The following is an 11,344-nucleotide window of genomic DNA, read 5'->3' as shown; positions in this document are numbered from 1 at the left end:
ATGGGGGTAAGTAGTATTCATTTAATACATAGCTAGCAAAAACAAGTCTAAGATGAGAACAAGGATTTATCTTAAAGTTACTCAAATAAGTCTCAAGTTTTATTACGACCTTCTATAAACACATCTATTTGCTACTAAAAACTGAAACAGCACATCAAAAATTTTTTATTACTGTTTAACGCACTAATAATGGTCTGGCCAAGCCAGCCAATGTTATCTTCACATTCCTTCCCAAGTTAATTTGTTTCAAATTCTTGATATTGAGTTTCAACTTCAGGTTTAAGAAACAGGCAATACCTGAGACTTAACTAGTACTTCATGGTGTCAGATCCAAGTGGAACTAGTGTAGTGTATTCAAATCATTTCAAATCCAAGCTACATATAGATTCCTCATAAGTTAACTGTATTAAGGTAGAAAAGATATGCAAGTAAAAAAGACAAACTTACAACATACATTATCAAAATATTGGTACAATCTTTCCCAAGCTGCTTCATAATGATCCTAAAAATTACCAGCAAGAAAACAGTACAAGAAAAAGGTTTATGACTCATCCGATTCCATGGCATAATTACTGTATGTTGTATTGTAATAATTCTCATAAGTATCATCAGAAGGATTTCTCTTAAACTGGCAATAACTACAGGTACACTGGAATCTTCGCACTCTTGATCGAATCTGGAAAAAAGAATGAGATGGATTAACTGGTTAATAATTTGAAATAACTGAAGTATGGTGAAATGTTGTGCGCTGCTTAAGAGCAGACCTAGTTTGGGTGAGAGGTAAGTGGCTTCTGGATATTGCAGTTTGCCCTAATTGATCTTAGTTTTCTTTTTCACTCAAATGTTGCCACTCTTCCTCCCCTGTTAGCCAGATGCCCACCCACCTGTTTGGTAAGACTTTCTACTGACCTCAGTGTCCTCCTGCTGCTGTAGTTCTCTTTGAGAGTCAGACTTTGTGGGAAGAAAAAGACATATATTACAAGCTGTCAAGCAAAATTCAGATTACTAGTGCCACACATCTAACCTAAGAGGAGTCAGAGACTCTTAAAACTCTAAGTGTCTTTCATACCCGCGCTCCTGAGTACAGTGGAAGAGTGACAGCTGCTGTTCATCATTTATTAAGTAAATAAATAAATAAATATTTATTTTTTTGTGGCTGAACCCCAGGGCTTTGAGGTCCTTCCCAGGGATAGAACCTGTGTCTCCTACAGTAGAGTTCGAACCCCTGGGAGTCTTAACCGCTGGACCACCAGGTAATTCCACCACCACCACCGTCACCACCCTCCCGCCAATATTTACATCTTGATGCATGTGAGTGCCCAGAGTGGCTCAGTGCTGCCTAACCAGAACTCACACGAGGAACTCCTTTGGCATAGCGAAGTCTGAGAGATTCAATCAACTTTTGCATCCTGTATCTCCGCTCACTCAACAGCGTTCTTACTCCTCTCCGCCTATTGGGTGTTTTCTCACTAGGTAACTGCCCAGTCGGTTGAGATGGGTATTCTGGTAGATACGGCAACTTGATACTTGGGTTGAGAGTCAAGTTACTGAGGTTTGTTGCTAACATTTCAGAGAGTTGAGTGGAAACTGAAAGAAAAAGAAAACTAAGATCAATTAGGGCAAACTGCAATATCCAGAAGCCACTTAGCTCTCACCCAAACTAGGTCTGCTTTTAAGCAGCTCACAACAGTGGACAGTGGGAAGCTGCCCAGAGTGAAGACAGACCCTAGGTACCATGGGCAGTTAACTAGCATGTGCATGCCTTTAAGCCTGGTGGAATCCACCATAATGGGAAACACTTTCTTCTCAAAACTCATTTTCATGCTGTTACGAGTAGTCCTGAGTGTTAAATATTTTCCCATGGGGTCATATGTATGTACGCAGTTTAGGTATGTGCTCAGGCATATCTGACTCTTTGCGGCTCCGTGGACAGTAGGCCCCATGGGCTCTTCTGTCCATGGAATTTTCCAGGCAAGAACACTGGAGCTGGTTGCCATTTCCTATTTGAGAGTATCTTCCTGACCCAGGGATCAAACCTACATCTCTTGCGTCTCCTGCATTGGAGGTACCTAAGTATGATTCCAAGTGGAAAAACATGGAGCTAAAATCAGATATTGACAGTTTTCCCATTTTCATTTGTGTGGATGATTTTTAATATGACTGTAGGGACATAAAGCATTAATGCAAGTCAAAATGTTTCAGTGTGACAAGTTTCAACAATTCACCATTATAGCTGCTGCTGCTGCTGCTGCTAAGTTGCTTCAGTTGTGTCTGACTCTGTGACCCCACACCTATGCAATAGACAAAGAATCCCCAAATGTGATAATCTCTCTCCATCCTTAAGAACTAGTTAAGTCAAAGGGGCTGTTACCCATTCCATTATACCAGGCTTTATGCTGTTAAACACTCACTGTTGAGACTTCTCTGGTGGTACAGTGGCTACCAAATACCTGGCTACCAACCTTAGGGACACAGGTTTGATCCTTAGGCCAGGAAGATGCCACAGGCCACAGAGCACCTAAACCTGTGTACCACAACTACCGAAGCCAATGTAACTAGAGGCCTGTGCTCTAGGGGAGCCACTGTAATGAGAAGACCACACACCACAAGCAGAGAATAGCCCCCACTTACCACAACTAGAGAAAGCCTGAGTGCAGCAATCAAAAATAAATGTAAAATAAATTAAAGCTATATTAGAGAATCAGGATCCATTTGACTTACATGAACTTGTGCAAATGGAAATTAAGATTCCCGGTTGTAAAATTGTCAGGCACTAAGGCAAATTACTCGGAGAAGGCAATGGCACCCCACTCCAGTACACTTGCCTGGAAAATCCTCTGGACGGAGGAGCCTGGTAGGCTGCAGTCCATGGGGTTGGTAACAGTCGGACAAGACTGAGCGACTTCACTTTCACTTTTCACTTTCATGCACTGGAGAAGGAAATGGCAACCCACTCCAGTGTTCTTGCCTGGAGAATCCCAGGGATGGGGGAGCCTGGTGGGCTGCCGTCTCTGGGGTTGCACAGAGTCAGACATGACTGAAGTGACTTAGCAGCAGCAGCAAGGCAAATTACTTATATGCAGAGTACATCATTAGAAACGCTGGGCTGGAAGAAGCACAAGCTGGAATCAAGATTGCCGGAAGAAATATCAATAACCTCAGATATGCAGATGACACCACCCTTATGGCAGTAAGTGAAGAGGAACGAAAAAGCCTCTTATGAAAGTGAAAGTGGAGAGTGAAGAAGTTGGCTTAAAGCTCAACATTCAGAAAATGAAGATCATGGCATCTGGTCCCATCACTTCATGGGAAATAGATGGGGAAACAGTGGAAACAGTGTCAGACTTTATTTTTCTGGGCTCCAAAATCACTGCAGATGGTGACTGCAGCCATGAAATTAAAAGATGCTTACTCTTTGGAAGAAAAGTTATGACCAACCTAGATAGCATATTCAAAAGCAGAGACATTACTTTGCCGACTAAGGTCCGTCTAGTCAAGGCTATGGTTTTTCCAGTGGTCATGTATGGATGTGAGAGTTGGACTGTGAAGAAAGCTGAGCACCGAAGAATTGATGCTTTTGAAGTGTGGTGTTGGAGAAGACTCTTGAGAGTCGCTTGGACTGCAAGGAGATCCAACCAGTCCATTCTAAAGGAGATCAGTCATGGCTGTTCATTGGAAGGACTGATTCTAAAGCTGAAACTCCATTACTTTGGCCACCTGGTTTAAGTCCAGTACTTTGACTCCCTGGAAAAGACTCTGATGCTGGGAGGGATTGGGGGCAGGAGGAGAAGGGGTCAACAGAGGATAAGATGGTTGGATGGCATCACCAACTCGATGGACATGAGTTTGAGTGAACTCTGGGAGTTGGGGATGGACAGGGATGCCTGGTGTGCTGCAATTCATGGGGTTGGAAAGAGTTGGACACAAAAAAACAAAAGAAAACAAAACAAAAAAAACCCAAAACAAAACAAAAAAAAAGAGTTGGACATGACTGAGTGGCTGAACTGAACTGAAGGCAAATTCAAGAAAAGAGAGAGGCTGGCTATATTATATAGATATAATCTTCATTAATTTTTTTCCCCTTTGTATATACTGATTTTCAAGATGTGGGGGAGGCAGAGGGTAGAATAGATGCCAGCAGGATCCACCCAACTTCCTGGCTGCCCAGAGGGTGTTGGTTGGCTCCAAGTCATCTGGGCACCACCACCCTACACCACCCATTCCCATCCAAAGTCAGGGTAAAGTGAAAGAAAGTGAAGTCGCTCAGTCGTGTCTGACTCTTTGCGACCCTATGGACTATAGCCCACCAGACTCCTCTGTCCATGGGATTTTCCAGGCAAGAATACTGGAGCGGGTTGCTATTTCCTTCTCCAGAGGATCTTAAAACCCTAGGGATCAAACCAGGGCCTCCCATATTGCAGGCAGAGGCTTTACCCTCTGAGCCACCAGGGAAGCCGGTAAGAAGAGTTCAAATGCAGTGAGTGGGTCTGGGAGGCCAAGGCTGGGATCCTGTGAGGCTCCAAGGAGAGATTTTTAAAACTCATGATTGGAATATAATGCTGGTGAAAATACTAATCGCTGGGACATCTCTGGTGGTCCAGGTTCCACCTCTAATCAGGGAACTAGAGCCTACTTGCCACAATTAAAGACTTGGCACAGCTAAATAAAATTTTTTTAAAAATTTATTTTAAAGTACCGATCTCATAAGACGCTATTCGCCCTGGTTTAGGAGAACTCTTGACTGCATGTTCGATGTCCTTAGAAGACTGACAGATTCCTGAGCATAGAAAGCAAACAATACAGTTCCCACTTTTCTCCTGTTAATCTGGCCCTTTCTTTTCTTTTCTTTTTTTTAATGAGAGGGCCCTACACTCCCTGGCCATCCTCTCCTCCAAGATTTACTTAACTGCATTTCTCTGTAAAAGACTGAAGTCAGTAAAACACAAAGAAAGATAGGCTCTTAACCTTCCCTACCCAGCCCCCTCTCTCCCCAGCTCACCCTGCATTGCCTGGGAAGCGTCACTGATGGATGTTTTCAGAGAGTCTAGGGTCCAGGTTGGGTTATCTTCTGATGAATCCATCGGAAGTCTAGTCACAGCTCGAAGCGCCTCCTAGATCTCTGGGTGCCAGTGGAAGGCGATGCTGTAGGCTCAAACTGCTCCAGAGAAGCCTAGAAGAACTATAGAGCTAAGAAAGAGAGGGAAAAAACCCAGGCTGACACGCGGTGGTGAGAGAGTAAAAGTCTACTTCCCGTTTCCTCTTAAAAACGACAGATAAGCCAATCAGCCAGCCTATATTAATGTAAATGACTAATGAGTAAAAGGATTAGGTGAGTGGGCGTAGTCCTATTAGGGGACTAATAGGAGAGAGTAGTAATGCCCTTTGTCAAGTAGGGTAGAAATTTTATAAGGCACCTTTGTGGCTGTGTCTTCCTGAGGTTGCCTGAAAAATCAATTTCTTTCAAACTCTGCTTGTAGAGATGGCTGCTGGTTTGTGAACTGGGCTTAAAGTGCTGGAGTTCAAGGAGGAGATAAAACTCCCAATTAACAGCAGGTTTTCTTTGCCTGACTCATCTGAAACCTTTGGATGCTAGTAAGGGAAAAGAGGGGAAAAAGGGTCTGTTATAAGCAGTGTAATAGACTGATATTTTATGAATGTGTATTTTGGATCTGTAATTTTAATTTCTTTTTTAGACTATCAGTTCCATTGCCTCTTTTTGATTTCTGGAGCATCTGAAATTAAGTTTATAAATTGGTACCCTCCACCCCCCAAAATAAATTTGTATTGAATTCTGGCAAAGGGCCCTAACATTAACTGCTGACTGTGGGACAGAAGATCCCCAGCTGCCCTACTGTTTGGTTATTCATTATTCATCTCTTCAGTATTCAACCTCCCCATCCCTCTGTAGCAGGAAACTGAGAAGGAAGAAATGCCGAAAGCAGTCTTGTTTGTTTTTAGCAAAAAGCATAAGTGGACATTTGGGTCAATGGCTGCTTTTGTAGGGGATGAAGAGTAGCCACAGATGGGTGTCAGGTCACAACGCTTTATTTAAATGGTTCTCAAAGGTGTGCCCTGTAGACAGGCAACATCAGAGGCACCTGGTGACTTGTTAGTTATGATTAGAAATGGTTGAGGTCCAACCCAGGCCTACTGAATCAAAGACAGGCCGAGTGTGCATGCGTGCTAAGTTGCCTCAGTCTTGTCCAACTCTGTGCAACCCCATAGACTATAGCCCCACCAGGCTCCTCTGTCCATGGGATGCCCCAGGCAAGGATACTGGAGTGGGTTGCCATTCCCTTCTCCAGGTCTTCCTGATCCAGGGATAGAGCCAGGGTCTCTTATGTCTCCTGCATTGGCAGGAACATTCTTTACCATTAGCACCACTTGGGAAGCCTTGGGGCCCAGCAGTTCTTGTTTTAACAAGCATGCCCCTCCCCACATGATTCCATCTGTGCTGGAATGGTAGTCGATTCTTGGTGCTCCTTAAGGGCAAGTTCTACTCCTGTGGTTCTGCTCTCAGCTGTATCCCCTTTGGGACAGGTGACCCCTCCTACAGCAGTCTCATAGAGCCCTTGAAGAAGGGCAAAAATCAGATTGCAGGAGTTTTAAGATTCAGATGTGAGTTAATGAAAAAGGGCCTACATAGATGCTCACTCAAGAAATCCAAGTTTAAGAGAAGGGTGGTGGTGGTGTTCAGTCGCTAAGTTGTGTCTGATTCTTTGTGACCCCCATGGACTGCAGCACCCCAGGCTTCCCTGTCCTTCACTATCTCCCCGACTTTGCTCAAACTCATGTTCAGCTCATCCTCTGTCACCCCCTTCTCCTCCTGCCCTCAACATTTCCCAGAAAGGTGAGACATTGCTATACTTAGAAATGGATAACCAACAAGGACCTACTATATAGCACAGGGGACTCTGCCTGTGTTAGGTAGTAGCCTGGGTGGGAGGGGAGTTTTGGGAGAATGGACACATGTACATGTATGGCTAAGTCGTTCTGCTGTCCCCCTAGAACTATCACAACATTGTTAATTGACTATACTCCAACATGAAATAAAAAGTTAAAGCAAAAAAAAAAACCAAAAACCAAACATTTGCGAGAACCAGGGCTGGAGAGAAGTATGGGACATAGATGATGGTGGAGTTTTGCTTTTTAAACTTGACACAAACTGAGTCCCAAGCAACAGAAGATAAAAATACTGAGAGATAGAAGAGTTCAGAAAATGCACACTCCAAATATCCATACAAAGACTGGATAAAAATTTCTAAAAATTGTAATACCCTTTTAGCTGCCTTTTATTAGTTAACATCTTTATAGTGTGATAGATGAGATAAAAAGCCAAATGAAATGAAGCAACTAGAAAAAGACTATAAAAGAACTCATAATGAAAACTACCACTGATTTCTCCAGAGATAAAAAATCATGTAATACTTTTTTTCCCTAGGAAGACATATTTTTGAAACAAACAAGATGCTCCTTTAATAAAGGAAAATTCGAGAGAGCAAAATAAAATAACCATCTAGAATTTAGAAGTTTGATATCTGAAACATAAAGAGAAGGGTTTGAAGATAATTCAAAGCTATCCCCTTATAGTACGTAAAGCAAAACCACAAGCAGATGTAAAATGCTGATAGAAGAGAAAATGTTAAAAAGTGAGACTTTAAGATCAGGAAATATGATGGCTTCAGATTCTTCAACAACACCAGATGCTAGAAGATAATGGAACCATATCTTTCAAATTCTGAAGGATAATTATTTCCAACCTAGAATCTTGTTTTTTAGTTATTGGCTGAAATAACAAATACTTGTACACACCTGAGCAAATGTGGAACATTTTGGGCTTCCCAGTGGCTCAGCATTAAAGAATCTGCCTGCAATGCAGGAGCTGCAGAAGACCCAGGTTTGATCCCTGAATTGAGAAGATCCCCTAGAGGAGGTCATGGCAACTCACTCCAGTGCTCTTGCCTGGAGAATCCCATGGACTGAGGTGCCTGGCGGGCTACAGTTCATGGGGTCACAAAGAGTCGGACACGACTTAGTGACTGAGCACACGAACTAGTAGTTAAGATTCTGCACGCCCACTGCAGAGGCACTGGTTTGGTTCCTGGTCTAAGAACTGAGATCAGGCTTGGTGCGGCAAAAAAGAAAAGTCAGGGATGGGAGAAAGAAACAAAATACAAGTTAAATAAAATAAATACAAATACGATTTATTTATTTTACAATACCTTTTATTTATTTGTTTGGCTGCACCAAATGAATTAGGTCTTAGTTGCAGTTTGTGAATGCTTAGTGCTTAGTTGCTGCGTGTGGGATCTAGTTCCCTGACCAGGGATGGAACCCAGCACCCTGCTTTGGGAGTCTTGGCCACTGGACCACCAGGGAAGATAGAAACTGATGATAACAAAATCTTGGCTCCACTTTCTCTCTTGTCTATTGAGCCCACCTTTTTTTCTCCAGTTGAATGGTTCTCTTTTTTTTTTCCCATTCAACTGTGTAGCCTGGTTTCAGGAGTAGAGAGCCTCAGGCAAAAGAACCATTTTGCCTTCAGGGAACAGACAACAAATGGTGGATCCAAAATATAGGGTGGGGTAGAGAAAAGCATTCCAAAGGGAGGTGTGGCTTAGTAAGGGAGAGAGGAGGGTCACAGTTGGGAAAAACACTCCCAAGCAGACTTCCTGCCTGCGAAGTGGCTTCAGTCTTGGCAGACTCATTGACTATAGTCCTCTAAGCTCCTCTGTCCATGGAATTCTCCAGGCAAAAATGCTGGAGTGGGTTGCAATGCTCTCCTCCAGGGGATCTTCCCGACCCAGGGAATGAACATGTGTCTTCTGCATCTCTTGCACTGGCAAGAGATCTTTACTGTCAAGGATCTTTACCCCTCCTCAGTCGTGTCTGACTCTCCCTGTGGATTGCATCATGCCAGGCTTTTCTGTCCTTCACCATCTCCCAGAGCTTGCTCAAACTCATGTCCATTGAGTTGGTGATGACATCGAACCATCTCTTCCTCTGTCCTCCCCTTCTCCTCCTGCCTTCAATCTTTCCCATCATCAGGGTCTTTTCTAAGGAGTTATCTTTTTGCATCAGGTAGCCAAAGTATTAGAGCTTCAGCTTCAGCGTCAATCCTTCCAATGATTGACTGGTTTGATCTTGCTGTCCAGGGGACTCTCAAGAGTCTTCTCCAACACCACAGTTCAAAAGCATCAATTCTTCATTGCTCAGCCTTCTTTATAGTCCAACTCTCACATCTATACATGACTACTGGAAAAACTATAGCTTTGACTAGACAGACTTTGTCAGCAAAGTAATGTCTCTGCTTTTTAATACGCTGTCTAGGTTTGCCATAGCTTTTCTTCCAAGGAGCAAACATCTTTTACTTTCATGGCTGCAGTCACCATCTGCAGTGATTTTGGAGCCCAAGAAAATAAGTCTCTCGTTGTTTTCACTAGCGCCACCTAGTTCATAAATTACTGCACTCTCTGGTGGTACCTGGCCCCACCCCCCTCCACGGTCAGTGTTCTTCGCCCCTATTGGCCCACCTGGTTCCTATGCTCCCTGTGGGCTTTTTCTCCCTCTCCACCAGTGCTTTGTGTATCGAAGCCTGTCCCCACCAGTCTTATAAGGCATCCACCCTGGATCCAGGCTGCTGCGGCCCTGGGGTGGGGTGAGGCTCCAAGGTAGGCACCAGGTACCTACGGGAACTTGGAGGACCCCATTGACAGCAGAACCACAGTGCTGCAGCCCAGGAATGCCACTCACTTTGCCCCTGCTTGACCCCTATGCCCACATGTGCCTGCCTTTCCCTTGTTGTTGTTTAGCCACTCAGTCGTGACTGGCTCTGTGACACCATGGACTGCTGCACAGCAGGTTTCCCTGTCCTTCACCATCTCCTGGAGTTTGTGCAAACTCTTGCCTGTTGAGTCGGTGATGCCATCCAATCTCTGTAGTCCTCTTCTCCTCATGCCTTCCATCTTTCTGGGCATCAGGGTCTTTTCCAATGAGTCTGCTCTTCTCATCAACGGGAGCTTTAGCTTCAGCATCAATCCTTCCAATGAATATTCAGGGTTGAATAAGGACTGAAAGAACATAAAATAACCCAGTCTCAAAATTAATATATTATATATATGAATAGCAGCTGTTTGAAGGAAGTGTTAGTCGCTCAGTCATGTCACTCTTTTCAACCCCATGGACTGTAACCCACCAGGCTCCTTTGTCTGTGGAATTCTCCAGGCAAGAATACCGGAACGGGTTGTCATTTCCTTCTCCAGGGGATCTTCCTGACTCAGGGATGGAACCTGAGTCTCCTGCACTAAGTAGATTCTTTACCATCTGAGCCACCAGGGAAGCCCAACAGCTATCTGGTCTTGTGTAAAGTATCCATTGAGAACTGTGGGCCATGTCAAGTGGGCCTTGATAATTGATCCTGTCAAAAACATCCATGCTGCTAGTATGTGCCTGGGTTTAAATAGCCTATAACTTTTATTTATACTTTTTGGTTTTCTGGATTAATATCATGTTTTATTAGCTCAGTAATTGTGTGTGTGTGTGCGTGAAAATCACTCAGTTGTGTCCAACTCATTGCGACACCATGGACTATACAGTCCATGGAATTCTCTAGGCCAGAATACTGGAGTGGGTAGCCTTTCCCTTCTCCAGGGGATCTTCCCAACCCAGGGATGGAAGCCAGGTCTCCCACATCACAGGCTGATTCTTTACCAACTGAGCTATCAGGGAAGCCCAGTTGTTTGTAACTTATTGCAATAATAGTAACGCTTCTTGCCTTGGTAACGTAGCTGGTAGTGGCATAGGGGATAGGTGGTTGGGTAGGTGTTCAAATCTTGCAGAAGAGTGGGATTTTTAAAAAAATTTAGTTATTTATTTGTCTTTGTTGCTTTGCACAAGTTCCTCATTGCATTGGCTACTCTGGTTGCAGAGCACGGTCTCTAAGCTCATGGACTTCAGTGGCTACTGCACACAGGCTCAGGAGTTGCAGCTTGAGGGCTCGAGAGCGCAGGCTCAGTGGTTGTGGCACACAGGCTTAGTTGCTTCATGGCAGGTGGAGTCTTCCTGGATGAGGGATCAAACCCGTGTCCCCTGCATTGGCAGGAGGATTCTTATCCACTGCACTACCAGGGAAGTCTGAGAGGAGTGGGATTTATATTAATTATGAGTACCAAGGAAGAGTCCTAAATTATAGAAATGCACAGAGGATGAAAACTCAAGGATGGGATCTCAAGACGTGAGGTGCATGGCTGGGCATTTGGCTGGATGTGGGTCATTCAATAACGGCAGAATTTGAAAGTTTGATAGGAGAGTTTGGGATTGCCTGGTGACTCAGACGGTAAAGCAT

At 44.0% G+C, this 11,344-nt stretch overlaps 1 protein-coding gene across 1 annotated transcript; it reads right to left on the bottom strand.

Moving 5' to 3' along the window:
• Positions 1-382: 382 nt before the first annotated feature.
• On the bottom strand, positions 383-5,249 carry LOC101104982 (developmental pluripotency-associated protein 3). The gene is made up of 4 exons (XM_012175459.5): positions 5,000-5,249; positions 1,355-1,587; positions 910-951; positions 383-676 (listed from the first exon to the last, which is right to left on the bottom strand). Exons 1-4 carry the CDS (start codon positions 5,079-5,081, stop codon positions 542-544), a joined length of 492 nt encoding a protein of 163 aa, XP_012030849.1. The 5' UTR covers positions 5,082-5,249; the 3' UTR covers positions 383-541.
• Between the last annotated feature and the right edge of the window lie 6,095 nt (positions 5,250-11,344).

This window comes from Ovis aries, chromosome 3, assembly GCF_016772045.2.
Source record: "Ovis aries strain OAR_USU_Benz2616 breed Rambouillet chromosome 3, ARS-UI_Ramb_v3.0, whole genome shotgun sequence".
In the NCBI taxonomy this organism is placed as follows: Eukaryota; Metazoa; Chordata; class Mammalia; order Artiodactyla; family Bovidae; genus Ovis; species Ovis aries.
This window is presented reverse-complemented; position numbering and strand designations above follow the sequence as displayed.